General features: G+C 39.6%; 2 protein-coding genes and 2 long non-coding RNA genes across 4 annotated transcripts; 3 read left to right on the top strand and 1 right to left on the bottom strand.

Annotated features, from left to right (window-relative positions):
• The first annotated feature begins 4,153 nt into the window (after positions 1-4,153).
• LOC104807747 lies at positions 4,154-4,709 on the top strand. Its single transcript, XR_770849.1, has 3 exons — positions 4,154-4,193; positions 4,282-4,376; positions 4,644-4,709. It is a non-coding gene; the product is annotated as an uncharacterized LOC104807747 (long non-coding RNA).
• Positions 4,710-5,912: 1,203 nt separating this feature from the next.
• LOC104807746 lies at positions 5,913-6,370 on the top strand. The gene is made up of 2 exons (XR_770848.1): positions 5,913-6,059; positions 6,297-6,370. It is a non-coding gene; the product is annotated as an uncharacterized LOC104807746 (long non-coding RNA).
• Positions 6,371-8,923: 2,553 nt separating this feature from the next.
• LOC104807744 (phosphatidylinositol/phosphatidylcholine transfer protein SFH8) lies at positions 8,924-13,156 on the top strand. The gene is made up of 14 exons (XM_010533140.2): positions 8,924-8,957; positions 9,449-9,752; positions 9,884-9,983; positions 10,069-10,335; positions 10,442-10,519; positions 10,630-10,731; positions 10,826-10,875; positions 10,992-11,091; positions 11,195-11,293; positions 11,385-11,498; positions 11,924-12,053; positions 12,170-12,573; positions 12,697-12,771; positions 12,889-13,156. The coding sequence occupies exons 1-14, from the start codon at positions 8,924-8,926 to the stop codon at positions 12,919-12,921; spliced, it is 1,890 nt and encodes a 629-aa protein (XP_010531442.1). The 3' UTR covers positions 12,922-13,156.
• On the bottom strand, positions 13,146-17,214 carry LOC104807745 (phosphatidylinositol/phosphatidylcholine transfer protein SFH3-like). Its single transcript, XM_010533141.1, has 16 exons — positions 17,103-17,214; positions 16,694-16,759; positions 16,490-16,528; positions 16,213-16,420; positions 16,020-16,119; positions 15,667-15,933; positions 15,483-15,560; positions 15,268-15,369; positions 15,134-15,183; positions 14,873-14,972; positions 14,541-14,633; positions 14,394-14,450; positions 14,183-14,309; positions 13,745-14,100; positions 13,579-13,653; positions 13,146-13,454 (listed from the first exon to the last, which is right to left on the bottom strand). Exons 2-16 carry the CDS (start codon positions 16,737-16,739, stop codon positions 13,440-13,442), a joined length of 1,713 nt encoding a protein of 570 aa, XP_010531443.1. The 5' UTR covers positions 16,740-16,759; positions 17,103-17,214; the 3' UTR covers positions 13,146-13,439.
• Positions 17,215-17,581: the final 367 nt, after the last annotated feature.

Here is a 17,581-nt window from a genome sequence, read left to right as displayed (position 1 = left end):
CTAAGAATGATTATAAATTTTATTTAACTTTAAAAACTAGATAAAAAATAAATATAATTAAATGATAGACGTTATGGTCCTTTTCAGTTGTAATGTCGGTTAATGCTGATTTAAATAAATAATTTACGTTATGATGGATTAAAAAATAAGCAAACGGCTAATTTTAGTATTAGTAAAGATTTAATTATGTTATGGAGAATTGAAAAGGCAAGAATGATACAGTGACATATTTATGTGAGACCCGCAGGTGAATGTACGTCGTCCGATTCTGTTTCGATCGTTTGCGTTTTAGATTTTCTTCTTTGGATATTTTTGAATTTTTCCTAAATCTCATGCGCATCGGGTCGCGCATAAGCTGTGGACATAGCCCGGAAACCTCTGGCTATAGCTCTTCAATCACGGATCTCCGACGTGTTCGCCGTCGATATTCACATGGTGACGAAGATCGGGAAGAGGATAATCCTCGACGGTGGTGGGAAACAAGGTCTCCATCATCCACCACGTGAGCTCGGAAGAATCGCCTAGGCGGGCGGTGATCGGCACCCGAATATCGACGATGGAGTCTTGATCGTAGCCGGAGCAACCATCCTCGAGAACGTGAAGATCGGTATATACAAAAAGTTCTGAACTTTATCATTTTACATGTTTCAGTGTAAGTCCTAATGTTAAGAAATGTGGGAGTGTACAATCTCGAATATCATAGAGAGATCGTACACGTAATGAAAAGGAATAAGTAATCTTACATATCTTATATTCAAGTAAGAACGTTTCTTTTTCGCGTCGGGATTGCATCATCAGTGATGAACTTGGCGGTGAAGGGTCCTTCGGTGCTATGGGGGTGGCCAATGTGTGGAGATCCAGTTTGAGACTGCCGACGCAGCACTCGAACGGTGGCCGAGGCGGAGGAAACAAGAATACATTCTGAAGGTGGCGATCCTCTGCGACTCAGCCCAGGAAACCGGTTTCATGTACGTGGCTCTGGGGGTTCTTGCAGGGCTAGTTGAGCTTAAAGATTTGTGAGTTAGCAGAACTATGTTACTTTGTATGTTACTACTGCCGTTGTTGCATTCTCTTAAGGTGTGCAAAGATATGTTGTTGTAGGTTTTCGTTTTTGACTGTTCATGCATTCTAAATGGGTTAATGGGCAGCTCGACTGCCCATTTAGCCCAAAATGTGTTAAACAAAAATAGATCATTAGCTTAATTGGTTGGCTTTTAACCTAAGTACCCAACTCACTAAAAGTTGAACCCATGATGGGCTGCGTTGAGTTGGGTCATTTGACATGAATATACTAGGGATGGGCACGTACGGGTACCAGACTTTTTAAGGTACCCTTATCTCGGTCGTCTCGGTCTCATCGGGTTTCTTATTGGAATATCTCATTCTCTATCTCACGAAACACGGGTACCCGTGATTCGGGTACTTGCGCGACCCGAACCGGTGTATAATTAAAAAAAATAACTTGTACAAATATATAATACAAATACATATATGAGTAGTATAACCATAAGTTGAATAAAATCCAGAATACATTTTCTTTCCAAACACCTCCACAATACATCATCATCCAAAACAATCCAAAAGTTGAATAAAATTCAAAACATAAAGATAGAGTGAATTAGGGTTAGGTTATGGATATGTATTTCTGTAAATGTATTAAAAATAAATGGTATTTTTATAATTTTTGAATTTAGTCGGGTACCCGTGAGATACCCATCGTGAAATACTCGAACGCGAATCCGAAACTCGGGTTTTTCGTCTCAGAGAACCTGGCATCTAACTCATTATCTCACGAGTAATGAATTTCGGGTACCGGCGAGATAGGAAACTCCGAAACCCGCAGTTCTCAGATAAAAATGCCTAGCCTAGCCCTAGAATATACTGCTGGCTCCTGTTTGTTTTAAGCCTTTGTAGCAAATGAAACATGATTTGAGTTTCGTTTTTGTGACTACATCTCTTGAAAATGTAAAGCTCCCCTGGTTAAGTCTATGATGGAAATGTTTGCCACTAATTACTGAAAGTTGGTAAGTTGCGAATGGTCTAACCAAAAGCTTTTATCTTCTTGTTGCAACTATGGTATCAGCTGATTTCCTCCTACAAAGGAAGGAGATATCACTTGAATGGCACAGAAAGAACATTTAGAAGAACAAAGTTCATAGATCTAGATGGCCTATTCTTGGAGCCTGCTGCAGCTGGTGGTTGGCTTTTTTCTCGTTGAAAGGTCTTGTCAATTTTGGATTGGATTATTTGGCTTAACATTTCACACCAAACTGTTGCAGCCAGGGTGGGTGGAAAGTTTAAACCAAGGGCTAAACCTCGTCCAAAGAAGATAGCCTCTGTTTCTTCCGCTGCAGAGCTCCGTAATGACGAAAAGGAAAAGCCTTCAATGCAAGATCAATCTTGCGGAAGGGAAGAACCAGTTGGTCTAAATGGGGAGGTTGTGTGCACTGAAGCTGCAAACCCTAGCAGTTTGTTCCTTGAAACTGGATAATTATCTCACTTAGACTGGAATTGTTAGAAAATGTAAAATTGTTAAGGATGTGAAGTTTACTTTGCAGATACTTTACCTTTTGAGGCAATTGCACCCGATAGTGGCACCATAAATCAATCAAATAATGGGGCAGTCTCAGAAGAGGTAAAGCGATATTAAATCTTATGCGTTGTGTGTTGTCTCCTTATCTGTGTCTACTTGGTATTTTCTTAATTTTATGATCTTTTCAGAATGTAGATGTTTTCTCAGGAGGTATTGGTTCATCTACGGAAGCAGTGATTCTTCATGCTTGGACAGAGTGAATATGGAGAAAAGAATGGATGAAGACATAGAAACACCCATCTTTCTTGGTGTTCTTGGGACACAAGATTCGGTAACGTTTAGGGATTTAATAGCTGCAGAGCTGGATGGAGGTATTCATGCTCAAAATGGAGGGATGCAAACAGAGGTGCGTGAAACTTGATTTTGGAATAACCTTGGCTTGTTTCAGGAAACAAAAAATTGTTTGGATATGGAAACTTTAGATATTGTAGAGGAGGGCACTACTACCTTTGGCAAGTATGAGAAGGATACAAGTGTTGTGGGTCAATTTTCCATGATGTATTTGTGTTTGTTTTAATATTAAACTTGTGCATCATGAACACAGGAAAGCATTCTGAAAAGTTCCAACCAAAGCCAAAATTGCAAGATGGCGTACAAGCTAGAAAACAAAACCAAGGTTTTAATGGGGCACTTGAATCTGTTTACCCAGATGATGACTTGGATTTTGTGCCCGTGGGTGCTAACACTTCTGAATTCCTAATTCAGCTGAATAAGGAACTGAGAAATGAAACTACCAATGTGGATGCTACTTTTTATGGAGCGATTCAAGACGTTGATATTCTTGAAATTCCTAGGAAGTCAGTAAGATTTCTGGGCAAGTTGGGTTGCTTAAGCTCATTTTCTTTTAAAGACAAATTTACCTAGGATAACTGGCTGCATGGCGCTCAATTCATCTTGCAATATTATGATAGATCCTTCAGGGCATTTATGAAGAACAAGAACAGAAGGTTTGTACACAGGTCCCGATGTACTGTTAACAAATTGATAAACACGATAATCGATTGATCGATGGTTTACAATCTGAAGAATTGCTTAATGAGAGTCTCCTTTCTCAACCCAAATCCTAACCGTTTTCTCAAAATACTCGCATAACCCTGAAAAAAATCTCAAAACAACTATTTATAATCGCTCCTTTACAAACTCGTTGAGATGACATAACAAAACATAAATCCAACTCTGATTCCAGCAGCTTCACTTCATCCCTTTATTTTTCAGTCATCTTAATCATCTACTCCTATATCTCACTTCTTGCACAAACCTTCTTTTGTTCTTGTTCTTCATGAATGCCCTGAAGGGTCTATCATATTACTGATTTCTAAGATGGAGAAAGGAATCCTTTCTGGTGGATGGGAACATGAAGAGCAGTTTGAATGTCCCGGTAACATTACAGCTATGGAAGAATATAATTGTTGGGAACATACTGCAGAAGAATAATCAGAGAGAGCTAGTGATGTAAGAAAAATAAATAGAGGTGCAGCTGCGGAAAAAACACTTACACAAAAGTGCCAAAATGGCAGTGAAGCACCACATCATTGATCATTCTAGTGAAACCCCCTGAAGAAGTTCAAACATTTAACTCGCCGACGGAGAAGAAGAACATGTAACTGTAACTTCTTGCTGAAATATTATGTTGTGTTGTGTGTGACTGTTTTTGTATGTTATTTTGACATTATTTTTTATTGTTATAGTGGCAAAGGAGTTGCTTGAAACCCTAGATGAAGATATCCCATTTTTGCCTATTAGAGATATGCTTCAGCTTGTTGATTATAAAAAGTGGTTGGAGGTAAACGATTCTTCACCTCTGCGTTATTTACTCTGCAACTACAAGTTGTGTGGGTAGGAAGGTTTACATTTATTACATTTTATGTATTCTATACAGTGCTAGCCCTGAACAATTTATGCTCAAGAAACTTGAAAGTTTTGGCAAGAAATTGAATTTTACTTTTATCTTTGCACTACATGAGTGCATATGTTTAGACATGCACTAATTTGGTGTGCGTAAGCTTGGGCCAGTCATTCTGAATGATGGGAATTTATTGTTATTAAGCAGAAAAAGGAAGCAAAAGAAGCACGAGGGCTTCAAATCCAAGAAAGGTATTGTATTCCTTTTTTTTCAAAATCTATCTTTACATTCCCTTGTGCACCTGCCACCTGAAATTCTTAGTTTCTTCTAGTTAAATGTCTAATGTTAATGTTTTTCAATTTCTGAACAGAGTTTGTGATACTTCTCTTTATTTATATTATTTCCCTTGACCTTCCGTGGTTGATAATAGCTTTTATCCTCGTTTAGTTGTAGATAATGTTTTTTTATAAAGCATGTTGTGGTAGAACAAAATGGCTTTTCAGCTAGGTTGTTGATCGAGAGAAGTCTCTTTGATCAATTTGTTCTATTTATTATAGCTCAAGTCTTTTAGATGCATTTGATAGAACTCATTCATTAATAATGGACCCAACAAAGTCTCAAAACCCATGGGTAGAACTCACCCCAAAAGTTAGCTTGTTGGGGAGGGTGTCCATGATATTATATTGACTCAATTGTTCCCACATATTTCCGATGTGGGACTCTAACAATACCGCCCCCTTTAGACAGCGACGACCACGGCGCTGGCGGCTTCTCGGTCGCTGGCGGCTACGCACCCTTTGTACTCCTCTCCCGACCGTTCCTCTCCCGCCGCGTCGTCTGCATACCAATTTGATAGAACCCACTCATTAATAATGGGCCCAACAAAGTCTCAAAGTCCATGGCTAGAACTTACCCCAAAAGCTAGCTTGATAGAACTCACTCATTAATAATGGGCCCAACAAAGTCTCAAAGTCCATGGATAGAACTTACCCCAAAAGCTAGCTTGTTGGGGGAGGGTGTCCATGGTATTATATTGACTCAATTGTTCCCACATATTTCCGATGTGGAACTCTAACAACATTCCTTTTGAACTCATGAACCGAACTTCTCAAAAATTGTCCGTGATCACTTCTGTGCCACACTATTTTTCCCTGTACTGCTCGATTTTGGTCTTTGGTCTGTTGAAGTGCTTCTTGTACTACTAGGAAAGCATCTGATGATTGCGAGCCTCTGCTAAACTATCACACCTACGTGCAAAGGCAAGCCAGAGTACGATGGTCAAAGCAAGATACAGCACGGTTCTATGAGGTAATGGATAATTTTATTCTCTGATTCTCCATTTATCTCAATCTTGTTGTAACTTTGATTGCGGGATTTGCGTATATTTGGTTATCCAATTGGAATTAATTAACAAACAATGGGGAACCAATTCATTGTATCTAATTTGAGTGATTTCATTTGATGTTCTTTGTTTGTAGGGCATTCGTGAGTTTGGGACCGATCTGTCAATGATACAACAACTATTTCCTGATAGGACACGTGAGCAGATCAAACTGAAATACAAGTTGGAAGAACGACGACATCCAATGAAGCTTAATGATGCTATTGCTACTCGTGCAAAACGTGACAAAATCTCCTCCCTCCTCTCTAAATCCCTCAGCTTTACATTTCTTTTTGAGCAAATACGCTTAGTTGATGCAAAAGGAAACCCCCTCCTGATGGTATTGGAAAGATCAGAAAACTATATACTTGTGTATATGGAAAGTTTTCAGCAGAGGAATGAGATATATGCATTTGATACGTTTCCAAAATCATGTTTTTGATTCAGGAGGCTCTTGTAATTCATTTTTTTCTCCGCAGATCACCATCATTATCACGACGTGATTAAGAAGCTTCAAGAAGCGGCTACTCAAGCAGCCCGGGAAGCCAATGAAGAAGATGAAGCATCCGCAGGAGAAGAAGATAACCCGCCAAACACCGAGGTAGAGGCAACAGACATTCCCAACAATGTACGTATACATTTTGTGTCATTTACGTAATATTAGGGGTGTGCATTTCGGTTTTCAGGTTCAGTTCGGCAATAAAAAAACATTTGCAAAGAGTTTTTTTCTCATCTATATTTTGCAAAGGGCCCCCAAAAAAGAAATGTGTTTACAGCATTTTATTTTAGCAACTCAGAACGGGATGCCTTTTCTACGTAATATGATACAAAGCCTAAACGATTTGTGTGGTTGTAGGAGGAGCCGGCGAAATCGGAGCCGTCGGAGAGAAGTGGCGAGCAGTGGAACGGCGGAGGAGATGCCGACCGTGAGGATGAGGATGCTCACTGGAATTCTTATCAGAGCGAAATGTAATTTTGCACCTTTTTTGGTTTCTCATCATTCTTAGACATCGAGGCCAAAATAAAAATTTTTAATTGATTAAATCTTTAACCGGAACAAATTATGAACGACTACAATTTCGTCTAAAGTTTTGCCAACACATTTCAAAGTTTTGTTTTAAGAAATTATGTCTTCGATTTCAGCAAAGATTAATTGTTCAGATTTAGGTGGTGGGTATTGTTTATAATAAAATATTACAATGTTTAGTGTTATTATGATTCTTAGGACAAATGATTGGAAAAAATTCCAACCAAATGTAACGCTACCACTAACCAATGATTAGCGTCTGACAGAATGATGATCCAAAGGGTTTGATTGCTCAGCCGACAGCGTTTATGGCTTTGTCCAAACCCTTAAAGTCAAATTCTGGTTGTTATGCGAAATAGCCATAGATCGAAATCATCTGTTTTAATAAAATTGTGTGATGAATGACTAATCAATGAAATATTCCGACAGCAACTGTCAAAGGCTGAACAAAGAACCGTTGACTCGTCTTTTAATCGCCCCGGTATCTACAATTACTTTTTTGCTCTGATTCATCACTTGCCACGTGTCATATGGGTCCCATCTCACGCTCTCCCAGACCAGACCAAGGTGGAACTTTAATTCTAACCCCAAATGTTTCGAGAAATTAATATCTAGCTTCTAACATCTTAAACACAACTCTCACCCCTTTTTCTAGAACTTCATGCTTATTCCAAAAAAATCATGTACTCATAATATTTTGATATGGATTTAAATTCTTATTCCAAAATTTTTTTAAAATAATCACAAAAATTTATATCTTTGATATCTAAAAAATGGAAAAGTCTCCGATATGTGAATGTAAGATTCATCATTTTTCTTTAAATATGATTATAATTTTCTAACCATGGTGGACTATGGATCAAATATTTTTTTTATATTGAAACGTATTTATACTAATCAATTGAAAATCAGTAATAATTATCTTTTCTACCAATTTGAAAGTAATAGGAAAACATATAAATAAAAAAAGATATATCATCACTAGAAAATGATTTCCCATCTATGTATTCTCGACAAAATGAATGGTGTTAGAAAATAGAAACCAATAAAAACGGGTACCATTCTGAAAATAATAAAAGTATTGGGGGTATTAGAGAATACCCAAAAGTTCTCTCTCGGCGTGCCTTTTATGCCGTCTTTTTGTCGGCGATTATTTTACCCTCACTTTTTTTTCTTCTTATTTTATCTATTTTTTATAATAAATATTTTCTGACGTGACGTTACAACACTGCTTGCTCGTAGATCCGTTAAAATTCTACCTACGGTCATTAATGACCGTCGGATCTTCCTCGGTTGGTGACAAAAGCATGAATATTGCACTTCCCATAATATTTGTTTTTATTAGTTTCCAAATGTACCCCAAATGTTGTATCTACCTTTCTCTTTGAACCATATATTATCTTTGGTTACATTATGAACCCAATATTCTACAAATTGCACCACCACGCTTTATTTCCTTAAAAACGCAAGCATAAATTTTGAACTTAGTTCTATATAGTTGAAGCGATATTTCAAGTTATATGTGATTATATGCTTATAGTATAAATACATATGTTTATCCGAATATAAATTAATAAATTTATTAAAGTTTCAACCCAATTTCTGAATTTTTTTTCTTCTGAAAATCAGATTTAAACTGAATATAATTGAAAGGTGGGTCTAGTCTCTAGATGCATGAGGTGAGGAATTAGGAGTATGAAGTTATTACAATTAGTGTGGGTATCAAAATATAAAAAAACAAAATAGTATGGGTGCCATTAAATAATCATCGGAATGTAACCATAAAAACAAAAACAATATTAAAATACGAGGCGATTTAGGTGAAAGAAAACAGGAAAGTCCTTAGTTCGCTCCGAATTTCACTCGTCTGTTGCTTCTGAAGCCTTTACCCTTTTTTTTCCCTTTTGATTTTTGGGGTTTTCCGGGGGGTTTCCTGGCGATGTTGATTCGCGAAAATTAGGGTTCCTTGCTGGTGCATTGATTCGTGGATCAGCCATATTCTCGAAGATTTAAGCGAGCGATAAAAATATATAGGGAGGAAAAGTTCTGTTTCTGTAGATTCAAGCGAAGGAATCTGAGATGTCGGGTCCGCTTGATCGGTTTGCAAGACCATGTAAGCGATCGGATCTACTTTTTCTGCTGCCGTGTGATGCATCAGTTCTTTCTGTGTAAAATTCTGTTTTTTTTTTCTTTCTGGGTATTTTTCGGTCCGACTCTAGGGTTTCAGTTTAGCATAAAGGCTTGAGCTGGTAAAGATCGAAAAATTTGAGGTGTAATGGAGCAATGAGAAGCTCAATGCTAGGAAATTTCGCTTTTTTGCCGGTGTTTGATGAGGGTTTTAGCTTGTCGTACATGTTCTTACAACGCTGAATTTAGAGAAGTTAGGAACTTTCGGATGGGTTTTGTACAGCTAAGGTAGTTGCTTTGTGGAAATATCACCTCTTAACGTTGTTGTTTTAAGATTCACGCAGTCTGGTATGCCCGCTTGATATCTATTCGTTTTATTGCTCTGAATCATAGAGCATTAGACAATTCGAGTTTTCACTAGTTGTTGGGTACTTTGTTTTTTCTTTCGGAAAGGATTTAACTATTTCCTCTCAACAGGTTTTGAGGGATTCTTGAGTAACGATGAGAAAAAGGAGAGAAAATCAGACTTTGAGAATTCTGAGGATGAGAGGAGAACCAGGATCGGTTCTTTGAAAAAGAAAGCGATCAATGCATCCACAAAGTTCAAGCATTCTCTCAAGAAAAAGAGTGGGAGAAGAAAAAGCGATGGCCGAGTCAGTTCCGTTTCCATCGAGGATGTGCGGGATGTTGAAGAGCTGCAGGCCGTTGACGCTTTTCGTCAAGCATTGATAATGGACGAATTGCTTCCTGAGAGACACGATGACTATCACATGATGTTGAGGTTGATTGATCTCAACCATGATATCATGCATTTCTTTGTTACTTTTCATGTCCCGCCATCTAGTCTTTGATTGATTTCCTTGACTCTCAATATGATGTTGGCTGCTGTTTCTCTCTATTTGCTTCTATTAGATTCTTAAAAGCGAGGAAATTTGACATTGAAAAAGCAAAGCACATGTGGGCTGATATGCTTCAATGGAGGAAGGAATTCTGTACTGACACTATTATTCAGGTAGCTGCATCTTACAGAATATATCTGACCTTTGTTTCGAACCAGGGAATCAGCTTTACTTATTCTACCAGTTTGATCTTGTCAGGATTTTGAGTTCGAAGAGATTAATGAAGTGCTGAGATATTATCCACATGGTTATCATGGTGTTGATAAGGAAGGAAGGCCTGTGTACATTGAAAGGTTGGGGAAAGTTGATCCTAACAAACTCATGCAAGTTACAACTATAGATCGATACGTAAAATATCATGTAAAGGAGTTCGAGAGGAGCTTTATGATCAAATTTCCTTCTTGCACAATTGCTGCAAAAAGGCATATTGATTCAAGCACAACTATTCTGGATGTTCAGGGAGTGGTAATTTTCTTTCATTCTAAATGGTGCTCTCCCTTTGCATTGCAACCTAGGTCTGGTGAGGTGCTGAGTTATTTAACATTTTGCATTCCCTGTTATTTATTTTCAGGGTCTGAAGAACTTCACCAAATCTGCTCGGGAACTTATTACACGTTTGCAGAAGATTGATGGAGACAATTATCCTGAGGTAGTTTCCCGTCACAGCTTAAAAATAGAAACTTGTTACTGGAATGTTTGTTCCTGAGACGGTCTATATCATATCATATTCTAATCTTAGTTTTGGGTTAATTCTTGCAGACCCTCCACCAAATGTTTATCATCAATGCAGGACCCGGATTTCGGCTGCTATGGGGCACTGTGAAGAGCTTCCTAGACCCCAAAACAACTTCCAAAATTCACGTATGTTAATATATTCTCTTTATAATTTTATTCTTAAGGATGACATTAAGTGGACAACTCCATAAATGTTATTTTTACCGTTTTTTTAATGTAGGTCCTCAGTAACAAGTACCAGAGCAAATTACTGGAGGTCATTGATGCCAGGTATTTGAAGCTGAGGTTTTATGTCCTATTGTTGTCCATTCTTTCTTTTCCCATCTATATTTGTTCAGTTCTTCTCTAAAACTGCATGACTTCTGATGTATTGTCACTTTCTACAGCGAGTTGCCGGAATTCTTGGGAGGTGCATGTACTTGTGCAGACCAGGGTGGTTGCATGCTTTCTGACAAGGGACCTTGGAAGAATCCAGAAATTTTGAAGGCAAGCCACTTCGGCTCATCTCTTTTACACCTATGCCTTTTTTTTAAATAATCATTTGTCTTTGTTCAGAAGAAAACAACCGCAATTGCTCATAATGTTACAGATGGTACTTCATGGGGGAGCACATCGTGCAAAGCAGGTCGTGAAAGTTTTGAACAGCGAGGGGAAAGTCATCGCTTATGCTAAGCCATCTTATCCATGGGTATGCCCTTGTTGATTCATAGTATCAATCATCTAAATGTATAGCTAAGCCTGAGCACATCATGCCTAAACTCTGGCACCATTTAAAACAGATCAAGGGGAGTGACACATCCACTGCCGAGTCAGGTTCTGAAGCTGAAGATATCGGGTCTCCAAAAGCAGTGAAGAGTTATTCTCATCTCCGTTTGACCCCGGTTCGCGAAGAGGTAATTTGGTTTCTGTATTTTCTAGTTCTTGGCCACAATTACTCATATGTTGATATATAGGCAGTTAGAATTTCCAAAATCTGCTGCTGCTTGTAGCATGTATGGGAACATGTGATCAAGTATATGTATCCGGTGTAATGAATCTGTCTAAATGTCGCATTTCATCCAAACCTGTGAGCATTTTGAAGTTGTTTAATACTATCTGTGACTTTTAAAGGGAGCCTTGGCGCACCGGTTAAGGTGTTGCCGTTGTGACCTAGAGGTCACGGGTTCGAGTCCTGGAAGCAGCCTCTTGCAGATATTTCTGCAAGGTAAGGCTTGCCTACAATACACCCTTGTGGTGGGACCCTTCTCCAGACCCCCACTCAATGGGGACGCTTTGTGCACCGGGCTGCCCTTTTTTAATTCTATCTGTGACTTTGCAGGCGAAGATTGTCGGTGAAACAAGTTTGGCTGGTAGTTTCCCGGGATATGATGAATATGTCCCCATGGTTGACAAAGCCGTTGATGCAAGCTGGAAGGTCAAACCCACCATCCAGAGGGTCGCCTCAAAAGGCAAGCGTTAGGCTCATGTAGAGAAGGGTTTTTTGTTTTACAGATACATTATATACCCAGTTTTGGTATCAAACATACTGATGAAAGAGATTGAAATTTGGGTCTCTCCTATGCAGGAGCTTTGATGCCACCAAACACCTCGAAGGCTCCCGAGGGCATTTGTGCTAAGGTTCTTGTAATGCTCATGGCCATTGTTATGGCTGTTGTAATGTTCTTCCGCACAATTTCGTCCCAGGTGGCCAAGACGCTTCCTAACACGTCACAAAACGAAGGGACAGGTACAGAGGTCACTTCCCGTGGTGGTGGAATTCAGGAGGAGTTCCGGCCGCCTTCTCCCGCATCACCATTCACTGACGCTGATCTCCTCTCTTCCGTACTGAAGAAACTAAGCGAGCTCGAGGAGAAAATAGGCACTCTCCAATCAAAGCCATCTGAGATGCCTTACGAGAAGGAGGAACTTCTGAATGCGGCTGTCTGCCGGGTTGACGCCCTTGAAGCTGAGCTGATTGCCACAAAGAAGGTATGGATTGGTGGTATTTTGCTGAAGCTTCAAACTTTTTATTTTTCTTAAATTAAATTTGAAAGCTTTTAAAAAAGGTCTCACGAACTAAATGGTATAATATCTCTAACATTGACTGAGCAGGCACTTTATGAAGCTCTGATGAGGCAAGAAGAGCTGCTCGCCTACATTGACCGTCAAGAGGAAGCCAAATACCAGGTCTCTCTCCTTATCTCCCCATCCATTCTTTTAACACCCGCCCATTAAAAAAAGGGGAAAAGAATAAAAAAACTGATTATCTCCTCAATGTTTTTCATCTCTTGTCTTTGTCACCAGAAGAAGAAGAAGAAGCATCTCTTCTGCTGGTAAAAGGGTTTGCATCAGCTTCAGACATTCTCTTTCGGCGATCTGCGTTTTCCAGTTCATTCAAGAGAGGAAAGAAGAGAAAAAAAGAACCACGAGACGTATCGTAACCAAAGTGTGTAAGCAGAGAGACAAAACCCCTTTTATCTGATGATGTTAAAAGCAAATGCTTCTGCTAATTCAAAGACCATATTGTGGGAGCTAATATCCAGGCACATAAACAATCCGGCTTCTTCTTCAATTATTATAATAGCATTATATATAACATATTTAAATTTCACATAGTTCACACAGTTTTTTTTCCTTCTGGCCATAGTTGAATTTCCCTCGGCCATTACATGACAGACGTCAGACAACATCGAATGGGAACAGAAGATAGAGATAGGTATACAAAATACTTTTTTTTTGAAATAAAAAAGAAAGGGAGACTCAAGATATTAGACTTCTCAGGAATATTAATAAATATGCATATATAATATATGGATGTTGAACTTACTCCTGCCATAATAAGCTCTGCAGGTCTTTCAGAATCCAAAGAACTGTAAAGAAAAGACATTCAGCAAAGCACCGAGATTTAGTGAAGTGTAAAAAAAAAACAGATTTTCTCTCTGGGTCTTTCTCAAATTTAAGCAAGATGCAATATGGTGGTGTTTGCATGCATACCTTCTTCTTCTTCTTCTTTTTCTCCTCGATGTAAGCAAGTATCTCCTGTTGCTTTGACAGTGCCTCATCCAGTGCCTTTTGCGTCAAGAAACACAACGAAAACCATGATATCAGAATCGAAATCACATGTATTCAACCACCAAATAAGAAAAGAAAAAAGAGGTACCTTCTTGGTCTCCGATAACTGAAGCTCGAGGTCGTTGACACGGCTGAGAGCGGAGTTTAGCATTTGCTCCTTCTCCGGTGAGAAAATAGGCTGCGAGTCCAAGAACTTACACTTGTCCTCCAGCTCCGCCATCCTCTTCACCATCCCCATGTACTCACTGCTTGACACTGCCACATTCCCGCCCTCTCCTTCATAGTAGCAGCTTCCTCCTCCATATATGGCGGCCTCTGTGATCTTCCTGGGCATGTTCTTGGTGAGTTTCATCACCGTCATTATTCCCATCAGCACTGTCATCACTCCCCCCAACAGGTACCCTTCTCCTGCCCTCTTCTCTGATGGCTTCACCGGGCAACATTCTGCATCAGGGCCAGAAAAAGTATCGGTTATTTGAATCCGTTTAGCTCGGTTAAGGTTGTACCGGACAGGGGATCTATGGACCTGCAGTGTTAGCAAAGGTGTTGGCCTTGTTGCGGGTTGTAGGCCAAGTAGCATCCATGGTCTTGTCCACCATTGGAATGAGTTTCTCATTCAGTTCATTGAATTTCTTGCTCTTGGCTAAGATAAACTGCAAGATTTTGCTACAATTATTAGTTCAGTTATTCATATATCAAGATCTGAGGGACCAAAGCCATGGAAGAAAGAAACTCACCATTGCTTCAGCTGCAGAGAGCTTGAGTTTCTCTTCTGCCTCGAAAGATCCACGTCCCTTGGAGTTGTTTAAGCAAAAACGGTTTATGATTAACAAATGTGAAAAGGCAGAATTCACAGCAATTGCTTCGAAATCAAGAGCCCATACCTTTGGTGTATAGGTCTCGTACTCTGAGATCGTTTTCTCCTCGATGCCTGACAAGACATTCCTCGTGCATCTGCCTTCACCATTCTGAACCATCTGCATACAATAATTAGATCTTTACTTCGTCAATCGATCGGTATGCAGTATAACCATTGTCAGTTAAGTTGAAGCTAAAGCGATGTCAGCAACAATATGGATGTTTCAAGAATCTACCAGAAAAGGATTTGATGGTCAATAGAAATGCAAAAAAGAATATGCATAAAAAACCACATGCATGACTTCTGTATTTTATATTCACCATCCGGGTGTCAAGTCAAGTGTAAGGATTGTGTTACCTTGAAGATCTCAGGGTCATTCCATGGACCTTTGTCTGAACGCATACATCCGCCTTTGTCCTCGCAGGTGCAGCTACCTCCCAAGAACTCGGGCAGTTCACTGAATGAAAAAAGAAAAAGAAAAGAGAAAACATGTTCAGAGTTAGAGTTTCGAGTTCAGATTCATGGTACTATTTGAGAAAAACCCTAATTTTCAGCAAAATCTAAAGCTTCAGGACAAAAGCAGCAGTTCGCAGCATCCAAGAGTTATGAAACCCTTACTTGGCGTCAATGATTTCCAGAAGTTTGCTCTGGTACTTGTTGCCAAGAACCTGATTGGACACAAAATCTTCTACTTAGACAGAGATGGAGAAAAGGTGTAAAGCTCAGATCTTTGTCAAGAAACGAGAGCTTACGTGAATTTTGGCAGTGGTCTTGGGATCAAGGAAAGATTTAACGGTGCTCCACAAGAGTCTGAACCCATGGCCAGCATTGATGATGAACATACGGTTCAAAGTCTACCGTGAACACAAAACACTCCACATATCATAAACTATCCGAGAAACCTATATGGGTTCTGAGTTTTAAAATGGAGAGATATGAAATACACAGAAGAACAATATGTTAGTACCTCAGGGTAATTGTCATTGTCAATCTTCTGAATATGCTGAAGGAGGTCCCTTGCAGCCTTGTTGAAGTTCTTAAGCCCCTGAAAACACAATCAATATCCAAGGAACATCAAATCACTCTTTGTCCGGACGTGATCTACCACTTTCCAATATCATATAAATAAGGTAAATTCCTTCTCATCATACCACTCCTTGAACGTCCAAGACCGTTGTGCTCTGATCAATGTGTCTCTTGGAAGCGATGGAGCAAGCAGGGAACTTGATTCTGAATGTCTTCTCGAATTCCCTTACATGGTATTTCACGTACCTTTCAATTGTGGTTACTTGCATCAGCTTTGTGGCGTCGACTTGGCCAAGTCTCTCAATGTACACCGGCCTTCCTTCCTTGTCAACTCCATGGTAACCTTGTGGGTAATACTTCAGGACTTCGTCTATTTCCTTGAAGTCAAAATCCTGGAGAAAGAATGATGGAGAGAGAGTTTCAGACAAAAACAATGGAGAAAGAATTCAAGAAACGGAATGCAAGAGAGGATCTTGACCTCCATGATGGTGTCTGCACCAAAATCTTTTCTCCAATTAAGCATGTCGGACCACATTTGCTTCGCCTTCTCAATGTCAAACTTCCTTGCCCTCAAGAACCTAAGATTTACGAGAGAAAATAGATCATATTTTTTGCAGGAAAGAGTACAGGCCTCTGATGAAGAAGCAGAAGAAGAAAACAGATAGAAGAACCTAAGCATCATGTGAAGATCATCGTGTTTGGAGGGGAGAAGCTCGTCTAAGATAAGAGCTTGGCGAAAAGCATCAACAGCCTGCAAGTCTTCAGCATCGATGTCATCATAGATGATGGGGACAGACATGACTCGGCTGTTCTTACGGCTCTTCTTGGTGAAAGAGTCTCGAGGTCGTTGACACGGCTGAGAGCGGAGTTTAGCATTTGCTCCTTCTCCGGTGAGAAAATAGGCTGCGAGTCCAAGAACTTACACTTGTCCTCCAGCTCCGCCCGAACCAAGCTTAGTTTTCTTGTCATCCTCAGAGAACTCACCATCTGTATTTAAGCAAAAACCAAAAAAAAAAATGCAGAATCTTTTGCATAAATTTGTCTCCCACATTGCAGAGTTCCATAGAAATGTCTGAAACCTCATGCCAACACATGTACTGAAAAACACGTAAAACATGTTTCAGAGAGATTGGAGATTTGATTTCTCATTACCTAGCTTGTTATGCCGATCCAGATGTCCAGACATTACCTCTGCCATATTTCAAAATCCTTGCTCGCCTGTCATGAACAAGCATGTAAACATGGGTGGAACGATTTTTTGGAGCAGAGATATACAAGAAGAACTACAGAGCTATTGAATCTAAGATCAATCTGAGATAAACAGTCAAGGTTTCTTGGCTAACAATCAATTGAAAAAAAAATAGAATCAGAGAGAGTCGTTTAAACATTTGATCAAACAGTTTACACAAGACAAGATCTAACAACTAGGACATTGATGCAGAGCATCTGCAGCCGACCAAGGCAGGTAAAAATATCAGAAAACGGGTTCAGACAACATCATGGTTTTCTTTATCAGAAATCGACCGAGGACAGAAATCGGAGCAAAAGAACACAAACCCACGTTTTCTGGGAGGCTCAAAACGGAAATGGGTATATCACGGGGGTTCGAGAGAATCCAAAGCTTCAATCATTTGATATTCTAACCACGGAGATGAAACAATGAGAAAGAGAAGAATATAGGATCGAAACGTTTACCTATCTGAGAAGAAGCTAAGGAGGGACAAAGAAAGAAGAAAGAGAGGTGCATAAATCTCCCGCGTATCTCTCCAAACCCCTCCTTCTCCCCCCAAAAAAAGGACGGCTCCAGATTTACAACGCGAAATCTTGACGAAAGAGGGAGTTAAATTATTCGGGTATCACAAAGATTTGACCTTGTATAATTTGTTCTACAATGTAAGAAGAACTGTGTGTATCTGTGTGTATCTCTGTGTGTGTGTGTATCTGTGTGTGTGTGTGTGTGTGTGTGAGAGAGAGAGAGAGAGAGAGAGAGAGAGAGAGAGAGATTGTTGCCGGGGAAAAGCGCGTTCTTGCCGTTTTCCG

Source organism: Tarenaya hassleriana, unplaced genomic scaffold (genome assembly GCF_000463585.1).
Source record: "Tarenaya hassleriana unplaced genomic scaffold, ASM46358v1 Cleome13, whole genome shotgun sequence".
Lineage (NCBI taxonomy): Eukaryota > Viridiplantae > Streptophyta > Magnoliopsida > Brassicales > Cleomaceae > Tarenaya > Tarenaya hassleriana.
This window is presented reverse-complemented; position numbering and strand designations above follow the sequence as displayed.

Coding starts and splice junctions, on each gene's coding strand:
- LOC104807744 (XM_010533140.2), top strand. CDS start 8,924: ATGTCGGGTCCGCTTGATCGGTTTGCAAGACCAT. Junction 10,520..10,629: donor ATGGAGACAATTATCCTGAG/GTAGTTTCCCGT, acceptor TAATTCTTGCAG/ACCCTCCACCAAATGTTTAT. Junction 12,574..12,696: donor AGCTGATTGCCACAAAGAAG/GTATGGATTGGT, acceptor TTGACTGAGCAG/GCACTTTATGAAGCTCTGAT.
- LOC104807745 (XM_010533141.1), bottom strand. CDS start 16,739: ATGGCAGAGGTAATGTCTGGACATCTGGATCGGCATAACAAGCTAG. Junction 15,934..16,019: donor GTGCAGACACCATCATGGAG/GTCAAGATCCTC, acceptor TTCTTTCTCCAG/GATTTTGACTTCAAGGAAAT. Junction 15,370..15,482: donor ACAATGACAATTACCCTGAG/GTACTAACATAT, acceptor TGTTCACGGTAG/ACTTTGAACCGTATGTTCAT.